This window comes from Eschrichtius robustus, chromosome 1, assembly GCF_028021215.1.
Source record: "Eschrichtius robustus isolate mEscRob2 chromosome 1, mEscRob2.pri, whole genome shotgun sequence".
In the NCBI taxonomy this organism is placed as follows: Eukaryota; Metazoa; Chordata; class Mammalia; order Artiodactyla; family Eschrichtiidae; genus Eschrichtius; species Eschrichtius robustus.
In genome coordinates this window covers 89,795,490-89,810,206 of record NC_090824.1, presented here as the reverse complement: position 1 = coordinate 89,810,206, position 14,717 = coordinate 89,795,490, and the positions used below count along the sequence as shown (strand labels likewise).

Here is a 14,717-nt window from a genome sequence, read left to right as displayed (position 1 = left end):
GCAAGAGAGAATCATTAGAAACTTAAGTTTCTCAGAGGACTAGAGCTACAGAGGAAACTAATCTCCCCAAACCAACACACTTTAACATATTAACCCCCCAAAACAAGTCACAAACTCATGGTGAATTGTCTTCCCTGTCATATTCCAATACTATCAATTAGAAAAACAAAAAAGGCCCATTACTGCATGGTTTGACAATTTCAGCAATTGCTGGTTTCAAATAATAAAGCTTATTGATACAATACCCTTCTGATTCTTAACAGTAATTCCAGCCTGTGCTATCAGAATCCCTTCTATACAGTTTCTATACTTAACTTGATGATTAAACACTTTCTTACCTCAATGGCTAAACCCAGGATTCTCCTTGTACTTTCCAGAGACTAGGAAAAAACACAGAGTTTCAGCATTCTACAACATGTAGCAACCGGCCCCACCCCCAGCCCAAAATCTGATCACAGGCCATATTCATAATGCTACTCTATTTTTAAAGATTGCCAGCCCATCCACCTCTCCCTTTAAAACAAAAAAAGAAAGCTTATTACTATAATTTTGGTTATTTTCTTCCTACCAGATGGTCCTTAAGAGAAAATTTGGAAGGTGAAGTTAATGGGATTTATAAAAAATTTAATGTAAGCAGAAATCTAGGTATATTACACAGATATTAGAAAATCCTGTTAAAATTAAATGTCAGAATTCCTCAAATCTAGAATATTTTTGTTGTAAGTAACTGTTCAGTAATGACTAAAAAAAAAAAAAAAACATACAAATTGTTTTCACTTATTTAGCTTTTTGATGAGTTGAAAAAATAAGGAGCTAGTAATGGCGCTCTAGAGCAAATGCATTCTTTGATATAAAGAGACTAGGAAGAAGCCAAAATGGTCTTCTAAGAAGGTCCTCTCATCCTTCCACTGTGAAAACTGAAAGAGAATTACTTATTTCAAGTAAAACCTTTACCTCATCAGTAACCTGGTTAGCCCTCAGCTGAATTTCTTCTGCTGACAGATTATCCATGATGAATTAAAACTTGATAGGTGGAGAAACTGAAATGTGGATATTCTGTAAGAATAAGGACACAAAAAGCAAGTTTGTTTGAGCAAAGAGTGTATATTTATGGAATTTAGGATACTTGGAAAACACGGTAAAATAGCCTATCTTTATCGCTATCTATCTATCTATCTACCTATCTATCTATATTTCAGGTGAAGAAATTAAGGCTGAGAGATGGTAAGTAAATGCTTAAATGCTAGTTATTACCAGAGGTGAAACTAAAACTCAGGTTTCAGAACTTCCAGTGAAGCACTGTTTCTAATAGGAAAGTGGTCCTTCTACTTTGAGAAGGAAGGCATTATTAGAAGACAAGCTTCAAGAAACTATTAAAATGAATTCCTGGTTGTACAATGTTCTTTGTACATTGTCTGACTATGGAAAAGCAATAAGGTGAAGAAGTCGAAGTTAGGTAGTGTTCCATTAGTAAAGTAACAAATTCAAAGTCGTGTGCCTGCAGAGCACAGGAAACACTCTAAAAATGTGCCAGTTGTCCAGGCTACTCATTGGAGAAAATGGAATACTTTCATTCTTAACAAGAAAAGGATAATGTTGATACAAAGAGCTCAGAAAAGACCTAGCTTTTATTAAGAGTAGACTCTCCCTTTCCAGTTACTGTGTGGTTTGTTATTTTAGTGAAGTCCCTAAGAAACTGTACAATTATTCTTCTATACTTAGTAACTTAGTAACTCATAGTAACTCAGGAAGTGATCTCACAGACATTCAAACTGAAACATAAAACTTTTAATAGGTGAAGATTCCTGCCTTGTAATATTAACAGCGATACATTGTTGCATAGTATTCTTCTTTGAGCAGTCATGTGGAGTAATAAGCACTGTGTGACTTACCTAGGTTGTTTTCTTTTTAGTACATTTGCTAGCTTTGTTATTAAAAATTTGAAAACCAATTTTACCAAAGCCCTTTGTCAATGACACATATAAAAGTGTGGTTCACATTCTGGATTCATCCCCAGGGGACATGTGGCAATGTCTGGAGAATTTTTTGATTGCCAGGAGTTGGGGGGGTAAGGAGGAGTAATGTTACTGGCATCTAGTTGGTAGAGGCCAGGGATACTGCTAAACCTCCTATAATGCTCCTTGGGACAGTCCCACAACAAGAATTATCTGGCCCAAAATGTCAAAGTGCTCAGGTTGAGAAATCCTGCCATGCAGTACACTCACTGACGAGCAGGGAACTTTGTTAACTAAGAAGGTACTAGACTGAACACTTGGAGGGAAAGGATTTTATTATATTTTTGTACCTCTAACCCCTAACAGGATCTGACAGTTCGTACCCCAGTAAATGTGTGCTGAATGAACAAATAAGTAGAAAAACAAGATGTACGCTCACTTAAGTGGATCTTAGAAACAAAGCTACATGTAATAGTAGCACAAAGCCTTCAAATAAACACTAGAACCACAAGCCAAAAAATTGCCATTACATGTGTATGATTTAGAATGGCCTGCTGGTCACATACAGATCTTTTTAGTCACATCCGTAGCTAACCAACACTTTTATTAGAACCATCTAAACAAAAAGCGACAATATACCATTCCTAGGACAGGAAGGCATTACATTTAGGGCCTTGTTTATAATTCTACTGTCATTGTTAACCATTTCAGGATTTAATTAAGATTTTGAGCCTTGATTAAAGACATTAATGCTCATAAAACTACTGTTATTAAAATTATTAAATTGCCAAAAGTTGCAAATTTAATCTCGTAGCTTGTATGCCACAGTAGGACTGTGGCTCTGCCAAAAGGTTCATATACTAAGATACATAATCAAGATATAAAGGTCTCTCTTAAATTGAGAACTGATCATTCATTAGATATAAGCATAAACAGAACCACATGCTTTATTACCTTGCTAATTGTTTATGACTTTAGCTTTAATCACACATATGATTATGCTACAGTTTCTCTTCTGTCAGTCTTTCATAGTTGTAATTATAAAAAGAAAAGGAAGTTGCTTTGTACCCTCCCACCGTTTTTGTATGCTTTTCCTTTCCATAATATCCCCATCTGCCTGCCCAGGCAGTCTCGTGCTTTCCCACACAAGGTACCTTTCAAAGCCTGTCCTTCCTAGGCAATACGCTCCAAAGTTATCTATCCCTCTCACGTGAAACTCCTAAATGCCCCACAGAGCAGAAAGTGTTAAGAAAAGCAATACACACTAATCAGTTAGTATGTGGAAATGACATCCCGATTAGGTTTTCCAATATAGTATACTATGGGCAGGAAGATATTTTGGGCGTAAGGAAGCTCAGATCTCTCAAATTGTATAATTTTGTAATTCTACTCCTAGAAGTGATTCTTGCCAATTACAAGTCAATATTTGTTATTCTCCTAGTAAATATGAGCAAAACTCCATGTAGGTTCAAAGAGAGGCTTGAATGCAAAACTGACCTCTGTCAAACGTAAAGATTCCAAGAGTCCTTGCCTTTAATTATCAAAAAAAAAAATTAAAAGATTAAAAAAAAAAAAAAAGGCAGATATAGCTGGGCAGCAGATGTGAAGAGTCACTCCTAGCATAGCAGTGGTGCTATTTTTTAGGAGACACCTTTTAAGTGAACTCAAAGTGCTGCCTAGTACTTCTTTTTTTCCTCCCTGAGCAGATGACACACAAAACAAGAAACAGACTTCTGTAAAGTTCTCACATGTTTGGCATGCTGATATCAGGACAGAGCTGCCTAAGACTTCTCTACTCTGGATTTTTGAGGATGTTGAGCACATGATTAAAGTAAATGGGAGTAAGTGAGACAAAGCAGAATTGTAAGGGGAAGCCCAAAGAGAGACAAAGAATAATACTCCCTAGGCTCTTTTAGCCTTTACTAAACTGCTCAGAAGTGTCAGGCAGGGTGCAAGCTAGAACTAGCTATATAGCTTTACTCGTATTTATTATCTCCAGAAGTTTTTCTCATGGAGTCAGGAAAGGCTAGCGAGAATGGTAAAGAGAATTAGAGAAGGGGGAGGGGAAGGAAAAATGAAACATCACTTGACACAAAGATCCCATTAAACTTACTTTTCTTAGGTATAACCCAATAGATTAAATATCTGTGCCATTTTCCCAATGCTCCTGGGAACTTACGCTATATGTGTGCCTTTGAGATGAAAATGCAAGATTTTTCTCAGTGCTTTTACACCCTATTTCCCTTACTATGGTTCACTTGGGCTTACTAACAGACTCCTAGTTTATCTTTCTTAATTTCTTTTCTGTTATAAACCTTGGGGGGAGAGGGGAGGAAGAAATGTTCACTGAGCATGTACTATGTATCATATACCCATCTAAGTTATTTATATATGTCATTATGTCTGTTATACCACTTTATAGGTGGGGAAACTAAGGCTCAGTTTAAGTAAGTAATTTGCCCAAGGTGACTGAGTAAAGAGCAGATTTATTATTCAAGGCTGGATCAACTCTGAAACCAAGGCTATCTCACGGTCTCGTAAATAGTCTTACTGTTGGATGTACCGCCCCTTAATAAGATATGAGAACTGTTGAATATAAGAATATAGGCTAAGCACTCTACCTGATGGCTCATTTCAAAATTTCAGATACTTTCTATAGTAATACCATGAAATCTTATCTCTTCCACAGACTCAAAGATGGTTAAACTGAAGGAAGAACTAGAAAGACCAGAGCAATCATGGTTTTCATCTGTTTTATAATAATTTAGAACCTGAAAAATATCTACATTAATTTAGAAAACGAAAATAATACTACTGGAAAGAAAGAATACAAAGTAAAAAGGACTCAGAACTTAATCAACAGGAGATCCACATGTCTTCATTGATAAAAATGGAGGGATACTCAGGAAGTAATGAAGAAATAGCACTTTAAATCACTGGTTCCTGACAAGACCAATATAAGAATGATGTTATAAAGTATTAACTCAGTTTATACTGGAAAGCAAGGATTTTGCATTAAATTATTCTACCATTAGTTTCCTGCCTATTCCTTCTCTTAAGACGTAGTTAATCACGATGTAAGTTGCTCTATGAGTTACACTCATACAGTTATCACTGTACTCTTTAACAGTTTGATAAAATTTGCAATTCTCTTTGGCATATTTTGATTAGACTTTCATGGTAACTAATGTATTTACAACAAGCAGAAACTTCTGTTCAGAGCAGGCTAGCACGGTGGTTAGTAGTGGGAGCTCCAGCATCCAAATTCTGGCCCCAAAACTGTATTTGTTGTGTGACCCAGGGCAAGCTACCTATCCCCACTAAAGTTCAGTGTCTGCATTTGTAAGATAGAGATAACAGATCTATTTCAAAGGCTTTTTTGGTGAAGATTAAAAAAGATGATCCACACAAAGTGCCTGGAGCATAGCTGGTATTCAAGTGTCAGCCATTATTTCAGTATCATTAGGGAAGCAGAAATAGTAGGCAAAACAAAAGTAAAGTAACAATGTTTAATATGAGTGATATCAATGTAAATGCAACTGAAAATAATTGCTACTAAATATGAACTGTTCCATCTGAAGACTAAATTTGAATATGAAAGTTGATGATACTGTATAGGCTATACGATTTTCATGCCAGTCATGAGGCCTGTGGTTCTCCCACGTAATCAATCAGCTCATGGAAGTGATACTGGTCCATGAAGGTTACCTCTCAGTACTGGTTAATTAAACTTCACTGCTTGTTACCAAAAAAAAAAAAAAAAAAAAAAAAAAAAAATCCATCAGGATGGAGAACTAAACCAAGTTTCCGGTTGATAGCTACTAATCTAGACAAATATATATAGCTTTGCATGTCTAAAAAATTAAAGACTTAAAAAAATTAAATGATTCTTTTATTCTGGCTAAAGCCGGCAAACACAAACCACAAAAGGGCTTATTAGGTTATGAAGGTTAGTATGTTATACAGTGAACAAAGGAGACTTAAAAAAAAAATTAAATATGTGCTATAATTACCGGAGGGTTAAAATATGGGTAGGAAAAAGTCTGGAAGGGAATCATCAAAATATTACCAATGGCTGTTGTGGTACAGTAGAATTAAGAGTGATTTTTCTTCTTTTTCCAAATAGTTTGTAATGTACTACTTTTAAATTTCATACATTTATTTTTATTGTAAAATATGATAGTTTATGACAACCAAGAAAAGAGATTTATAAGATTGGAGAAAACAAGGACAAGGAATAAATTCTAGACCCTAATTCATAAGCATAATATCAATTCTTAGCCTTTCCTGAGACAGATCTTCCAGTTGGCACATATTCACAGTAAGTGTAAATCTGTGGAAACATTTCTGTCCACTAATTGATGATCACCCACCCCAACCATAAAAGTATAGAAATAATACAGTGGAAAAATTTGTCCTAAACTGCTAAAAGTTGTTTAGAGAAAAGGCCCTTGCTACGGTTTGGCTGGGAAACATACTTCACATGATGTGGCAGGAGTGGGCTCTAATGGAGTCTGAATAAGTTCTTAGTACTTTCATGGCAAAATACTAAGAAATGGATAAAAGAGGATCCCATAAAGAAGCAGAGAACGTAGCTGTAATTGAGAATTAACAACAGCTCCATCCTGGAGTACAGTCATTCTTCTGTCATAGCCCCTCACCTCCAGTGTATTCTTGTTCTCTAACTTTTCTAATGACATTCAGCTCCCTCAGGGATTCAAAGAAAATGTATGAAATGAGAAGCCACTGAAATGAAAGTCTGGGACTTCCCAGTTGGCGCAGCAGTTAAGACTCCGCGCTCCCAATGCAGGGGGCCCGGGTTCGATCCCTGGTCAGGGAACTAGATCCCACATGCGTGCCACAACTAAGAGTTCGCATGCCACAACTAAGGAGCCTGCTGGCCGCATCTAAGACCTGGTGCAACCTAAAATAAATACATAAATTAATAAATAAATGAAAGTCTGTGGGATTTGCTTTAAAATAATTAGAAGTTGGGACTTCCCTGGTGGTCCAGTGGTTAAGATTCCACACTTCCACTGCAGGGGGAGCAGGTCCGATCCCTGGCCGGGGAGCTAAGATCCCATATGCTATGTGGTGAAAAAACAAACAAACAAACAACAAATGTGGGGAAATGGGTGGGAGTATAGAGGATGCAAAGAATGGCCATGATTGCTGAAGCTGGGTGAATAATACATGGAGGGTCATTATGCTACTTTCTCAACTTTTTATTATGAAAAAATTTAAAAATATACAAAAAATATTTTAAATGGCAGCTAACTTTTTAATAATCTTTACTCACCATTTTGAAAGTCTAGATAGTGGGAAGGGGATTGAGAGGACTCTAACTACAATAGTTGATATTTATAAAGCATTATACATGCAAGACACTCTTCAAAGAAATATTAAAAAAATATAAATACACACACACATTCATTAATCCTTACAACACTGTCTTAGTCCATTAAGGCTTCAATAACAAAATACCACAGACTGGGTATTTTAAAAGTTCTTGTAAGGGCCCTCTTTATGATTTAAAGCACCCTCACATGGTGGGAGGGGCTAGGAGCTCTCTGGTGTCTCTTTTATAAGAGACTAATCCCATTAATGAGGGTTTCACCCTCATGGTTTAAGCACCACCCAAAGACTCTACCTACTAACACCATCACATCCAGCATTACGATGTTAACATATGAATTTTGGAGGGGAGGACATACACACATTCAACCCTAGCAAACACTGTTTAGTCCCACATTTTACAGATGTACAAACTAAGGAACAGTGAGGTTAAGCAACTTTTGCAAGTAGAGCCAGGATGAAACCCAGGAAGATTGCTCTAGAGCATGTGTTTTCAATTACTATTATGCATATTAGATGGAGAGCAGAGAACCACATTATCAAGTCATTCAAATCTGTAGCAGTTTTGCCCAAAGAAAAGTACAGTTGACCCTTGAACAATGCAGGGGTTACGTTAGTACTGTAGTAGGTATTTATCGGAAAAAAAAAAAATCTGCGTGTAAGTGTATCCACCCAGTTTAAACCCACCTTGTTCAAGGGTCAACCTGTATACCCATGAAGTCCCTGTGAGACAGGAAGGGGGCTGGGCACAACCTTTAAAAGAATGGCATTGCCACTGAGGACACAACATAAACTGGCTACATAAACTGGTTAGGTCCAAGATGGCGGAAGAGTCGACTTCCACTAGACCTTGGGCCTCAGTATACGCTCATCATAATACATCAGCAAGCTAAATGACACATCCACAGGCGCCATGACAGTTCCGAGGCCAACCATAAAAGGCCAAAAAGTGGGTGGTGGCCCAATTCCTGGAAATCCCTGCCCCTTCCTCAAAATAGCTGGAATAATCTTCCCACTCATTAGCCTATGAAATTACCCACCCCTATAAAAATTGACAACCCCGTACCTTGGGGCCCTCGCCTTCTGAGATGGCCCACACTCTGTCTATGGAGTGTGTATCTCTCCCTGAATAAACCTTCTTTCACTTTACTGTGGCGCTCTTGAATTCTTTCCTACGCCAAGCCAAGAACCCACACTCCGGCCCTCCCAGCGACTCACCTGAGAGCTGGGACATGACCATCCTCTCGAGTCCCACTTTCTTTCCTGCAACACCTGCCTTCTGTTTTTCAAGTTGCAAGTCTAACTCCATGCTTAAAGCACATTTTAGAGCAGTGATTCCCAGCTTTGGCTACACGTTATAATCACCTGATGAGCCTTTATAAATTTGGAGGCCAAGGCTGCAGCCCACACTAATTAAATAAGAATCTCTGCGGGTGGGAGCCAGGCATCAGTCAGTTTTAAAACTCTCCAGGTGATTTCCATGTGTGGCCAAGGTTGAAAACCACTGTTTCAGATAAAAGTTTTTGTTTTTTAATATACAAACAAGTACTAATGGATGATATTCTCCCTGTTACAATTCTCGTACCTAATGGAGGAAAAACATAGATAGAGGCTAACGACACAGGACAAGAACAACTTAGGCTTCAAAAAGTTAAACACAGAACTACCATGGGATCTAGCAATTTCAGTCCTACATATATTAGAAATGAAAACGTATGTCCACACAAAAACTTGTACACCAATGTTAAAGCAGCATTATTCGTAAGAGTCAAAAAGAAGGAAAAAACTGAGAGGGGGATGAAGATGGCAGAGTAGCATGACGTGGAGCTCACCCTCCCCAACAAACACATCAAAAACACATCTACAAGTGGAACAATTCTCAGGGAAAACTGCTGGAAACTGACAGAAGAACTCCTATACAACCAAAGCTACAAGAGAGATCTCCATGTAACGGAGTAGGATAGAAAAAAGGCTTCAGGTCAGGATCTGCAACCTTGGGAGGGATCTGGAAGGAAGAGAAGGCCTGCACGGGCAGACTCTCACCCTGGGGAACAAGCAGGTCAAGCAACAATCTGGACATCCCAGTCCTGGGGTCCTGCGCAAAGGAGAAAAGCCCTGTTGGCTGCTGGGAGAACCACTATGACAGAATGAAGGGCTGCAGAAGAATAGACTCTACTTGAGAGGAGTGCACATGTGCTGGCCTGCCAACAATCAGGGAGAAGAGAGCCTTGCACTGGTAGCTGCCCCATCCTTGCAGATCCTGAGTTCAAAGGTGGTAATAAAAATGCTAATTGAATTAAGAAAGATTATCAATAGAAATGCAGGTCACTGTTACAAAGATCTAGAAACTATAAAAATGAACCAGTCAAAAACAGATAATTCAATTGCTGAGATAAAAAGCAATCTGGAAGCAATGAATAGCTGACTAAATGACACAAAAGTAAGTGATCTGTAAGATAGAATAATGGAAATAACCCAGTCAGAACAAACAGAACATACAACTCAATAACAACAACAAAAAACAACCCAGTTGGGGCTTCCCTGGTGGCACAGTGGTTGAGAATCTGCCTGCCAATGCAGGGGACACGGGTTCGAGCCCTGGTCTGGGAAGATCCCACATGTCACGGAGCAACTAGACCCGTGAGCCACAACTACTGAGCCTGCGCGTCTGGAGCCTGTGCTCCACAACGAGAAGCCGCGACAGTGAGAGGCCCACGCACCGCGATGAAGAGTGGCCCCCACTCGCCTCAACTAGAGAAAGCCCTCGCACAGAAACGAAGACCGAACACAGCCAAAATAAATAAATAAATAAATAAATAAATAAAAATTAAAATAAAACAAAAAAAACCCACCCAATTAGAAAATGGGCAGGGACTTCCCTGGTGGCACAGTGGTTAAGACTCGGCACTCCCTCTGCGTGCCACAACTACTGAAGCCCACGCACCTAGAGTCCACGCTCCGCAACAAGAGAAGCCACCACAATGAGAAGCCCATGCACCACAACAAAGAATAGTCCCCACCCACCGCAACTAGAGAAAGCCGATGCACAGCAACGAAGACCCAATGCAGCCAAAAATAAACAAATAAAATAAATTAATTAAAATAATAATAATAAAAAAAAAGACTCCACGCTCCCAATGCAGGGGGCCCAGGGTTTGATCCCTGCTCAGGGAACTAGATCCCACATACATGCCGCAACTAACAGTGCGCATGCTGCAACTAAGGAGCCCGCCTGCTGCAACTGAGAGCCAGTGCAACCAAATAAATTAAAAAAAAAAAAAAAAGGGCAGAAGGGACTTCCCTGGTGGCCCAGGGGTTAAGAATCCGCCTTCCAATGCAGGGGATGTGGGTTCGATCCCTGGTTGGGGAACTAAGATCTCACATGCTGCGGGGCAACTAAGCCCATGCACTCTAGAGCCTGTGTGCCACAACCAGACAGCCCATACGTCGCAACTACTGAGCCTGTGCACCACAACTAGAAAGAAGCCCACATGCCTCAACGAAAGATCCCACACAGTGCAAGGAAGATTCTATGTGCTGCAACTAATACCTGATGCAGCCAAACAAATAAATATTGAAAAAACAAAAGGGCAGAATATCTAAATAGACATTTCCCCAAAGAAGACATACATATGGCCAACAGGCACATGAAAAGATGCTCAACATCACTGACTATTAGAGAAATGCAAATTGAAACTACAATGAGGTATCACTTCACACTGGTCAGAGTGGCCATCATCAAAAAGTCTATAAATAGGGGGCTTCCCTGGTGGCGCAGTGGTTGAGAATCTGCCTGCCAATGCAGGGGACATGGGTTCGAGCCCTGGTCTGGGAAGATCCCACATGCCGTGGAGCAACTGGGCCCGTGAGCCACAACTACTGAGCCTGCGCGTCTGGAGCCTGTGCTCCGCAACAAGAGAGGCCGCGACAGTGAGAGGCCTGCGCACCGCGATGAAGAGTGGCCCCCGCTCGCCACAACTAAAGAAAGCCCTCGCACAGAAACGAAGACCCAACACAGCCAAAAAAAATAAATAAAATAAATAAATACATTTAAGAAGTTTAAAAAAAAAAAAAAAGTCTATAAATAATAAATGCTAGAGAGGGTGTGGGGAAAAGGGAACCCTCCTACACTGTTGGTGGGAATGTAAATTGGTGCAGCCATCGTGGAAAACAGTATGGAGCTTCCTTAAAAAACTAAAAATAGAGCTACCATACGATCCAGCAACCCCACTCCTGGGTATGTATCTGGAAAAAAACGAAAACTCTAATTCAAAAAGATACATGCACCCCAATGTTCATTGCAGCACTATTTACAACAGGCAAGACATGGAAGCAACCTAAATGTCCACTGACAGAGGAATGGATAAAGAAAATGTGGTATATATATATACACAATAGAATATTACTCAGCTATAAAAAAGAATGAAATATTGCCATCTGTAGCAACATGGATAAACCTAGAGAATATTATGCTTAGTGAAATCAGTCAGACAAAGACAAATACTATATGATATCACTTACATGTAGAATCTAAAAAATAATACAAATGAATCTATATACAAAATAGAGACAGACTCACAGACATAGAAAACAAACGTATGCTTACCAAAGGGGAGGTGGGAAGGAACAAATTAGGAGTATGGGATTAACAGATACAAACTACTATACATAAAATAGATAAGCAATGAGGATTTACTATATAGCACAGGGAATTATACTCAATATCTTGTAATAACCTATAATGGAATATAATCTAAAAAAAAATAAATAACTGAACCACTATGCTTGTACACTCAAAACTAACACAGTATAGTAAATCAACTATACTTCAATTTAAAAAGAAGTAGGGAAAAACTCAAATGTCCAGGACTTCCCTGGTGGCACAGTGGGTAAGAATCCGCCTGCCAATGCAGGGGACATGGGTTCGATCCCTGGTCCAGGAAGATCCCACATGCTGTGGAGCAACTAAGCCCATGCACCACAACTACTGAGCCTGCGCTCTAGAGCCCGTGAGCCACAACTACTGAGCCTGTGTGCCACGTGCCACAACTACTGAGCCCACGTGCCACAACTACTGAAGCCCACATGCCTAGAGCCTGTGCTCCACATCAAGAGAAGCCACCGCAAGGAGAAGCCTGCGCACCCCAACAAAGAGTAGCCCCTACTCGCCACAACTAGAGGAAGCCCGCGCACAGCAACAAAGACCCAATGCAGCCAAAAATTAAAAAAAAAACAAAAAAAACAAAAAACAAAAAACTTGGGACTTCCCTGGTGGTGGAGAGGTTAGGAATCTGCCTGCCAATGCAGGGGACACGGGTTTAATCCCTGGTCTGAGAAGATCCCACATGCCGCGGAGCAACTAAGCCCGTGCGCCACAACTACTGAGTCTGCGCTCTAGAGCCCACGAGCCACAACTACTGAGCCCACGTGCCACAACTACTGAAGCCTGCACGTCTAGAGCCCGTGCTCCGCAACAAGAGAAGCCACCACAAGGAGAAGCCTGCGCACCACAATGAAGAGTAGACCCCGCTCGCCGCAACTAGAGAAAGCCCACGCACAGCAATGAAGACCCAACGCAGCCAAAAATAAATAAATAAATAAATAAATTTATTAAAAAACAAACAAAAAACTCAAACGTCCATACAATGGAGTATCATTCAGCCACAGAAAGGAAGTTTACATGCTACAACATGTATGAGCCTTGGAAGCATTATTCTTAGTGAACAAAGCCAGATACAAAAGGCCGCATATTGTATGATGCTATTTATATGAAATGTCCAGGAGAGATAAATCCATAAAGGCAGAAAGTAGATTAGTGGTTGCCACGGTTAGGGGGACGTAGGACTGACTACCAATAGATATGGGGTTGTTTTGGGGTGATGGAAATGTTCTGGAATTAGTGGTGATGGCTGCACAGCCTTATGAATATGATAAAAGCCACTAAATGGCATACTTTAAAATGGGGAATTTTAAGTTATGTTAATAGTATCTCAATAATATCTCTCAGTTTTTCAATAAAAAACAAAAAAAAAGACTTAAGGTTGGAGAAAGAATAGTCAAGTAAAAGAAAAGAAAGTATGAGTAAGAATTAAAAGGAAGATAGGAAGGAAAACATTAACTTTGTAGCTTTTCTTATGCTAAACAAACTATTTTCTGCCACAGTGTAAAATCTAAGTTAGAGATTTAGTTAAAATAAATGATAGTAGTTATAGAGTAGGCACCACTGAAATAAAAAACATATTTTACATTAAATGAATCACATTTCTTCTCCAGGAAGAAAAATGGTGGTGGAAAATAGGGTAGAACAACCACATTAAGAAATACACCTGATGCCCTTCTTCAATAACTTCTTCATTCCAACTTCTTGGAATTCTGTAAACATGCCTTTCTGTATTTTTAAAAGGGAAAAAATTCCAAGTTTTCTTTCTTGTAATGAGAGAAAATTATTTTTTTTAAACTGGTACTCCTGGCTATTATTAATAAGTGTGCAAGAGAAAGTGAAACCTAAATAAGGCAACAAGTTCATTATTTATATGTTAGTATATCTGAAAACACTGACTTTTTGGAAAAGACTTAAAATGGTCATTATACAAGGTTAAACACTATAATTCTCATCAATAAATCTTAAGGCTACGTAAAAGACTATGTACAGTTTAAAAACTAAAGGCCAAAAATGTAAAGGTCCACCCTATCTTAAATTACATGGAATAAAAATGTTTAAAAAATTTTACAGGTGATTTTTTAAAAAATAAATTTATTTATTTTTTTAATTTATTTTTTACTGTGTTGGGTCTTTGTTGCTGCACGCGGGCTTTCTCTAGTTGCGGCGAGCAGGGGCTACTCTTCGTTGCAGCGCGCGGGCTTCTCATTGCAGTGGCTTCTCTTGTTGCAGAGCACAGGCTCTAGGCACGCAGGTTTCAGTAGTTGTGGCTCATGGGCTTAGTTGCTCCGCGGCATGTGGGATCTTCCCCAACCAGGGCTCGAACCTGTGTCCCTTGCGTTGGCAGGCAGATTCTTACCCACTGCACCACCAGGGAAGCCCTTTACAGGTGATTTTTATTTGCCTTATACAATAATGTATTTTCTAAATTTTCTGTAAAAATCACTTTAACATTAGAAAACATACACTGGTTTTGTAGACAGATTTCGGAACACTCTAGAACTTTGTTAACAGCAAAAGTCTATGCTATAACTACAAACCTTTGATTGATAATAAAAAACTCTAAAAGATAAAAAATGTTGCAAGCTCCAATGACAAAAGAAAAATTGATATAATAGTATTCTTCAAGCCCAGGTTATCTATGGGCATTTCAATTCTTACTCCTATACAATTAAAGTTTACTTGACCACTATTTAAGAAAATAAAATGCTGATTTAAAAAAAATCAAAACTCTCAAAAGATAATGC

The 14,717-nt window shown here is 39.1% G+C and overlaps 1 protein-coding gene across 1 annotated transcript in view; it reads right to left on the bottom strand.

Annotated features, from left to right (window-relative positions):
• Positions 1 to 14,717, bottom strand: part of SNAP23 (synaptosome associated protein 23) — a 36,604-nt gene that overhangs the window by 15,496 nt on the left and 6,391 nt on the right. Inside the window, exons 2-3 of the mRNA XM_068550119.1 lie at positions 955 to 1,056; positions 339 to 380 (exon numbers count right to left, since the gene is read on the bottom strand). Of these exons, the coding sequence (XP_068406220.1) occupies positions 339 to 380; positions 955 to 1,011 (99 nt within the window). The 5' untranslated portion in view covers positions 1,012 to 1,056. The remainder of the gene's footprint in view (positions 1 to 338; positions 381 to 954; positions 1,057 to 14,717) is intronic.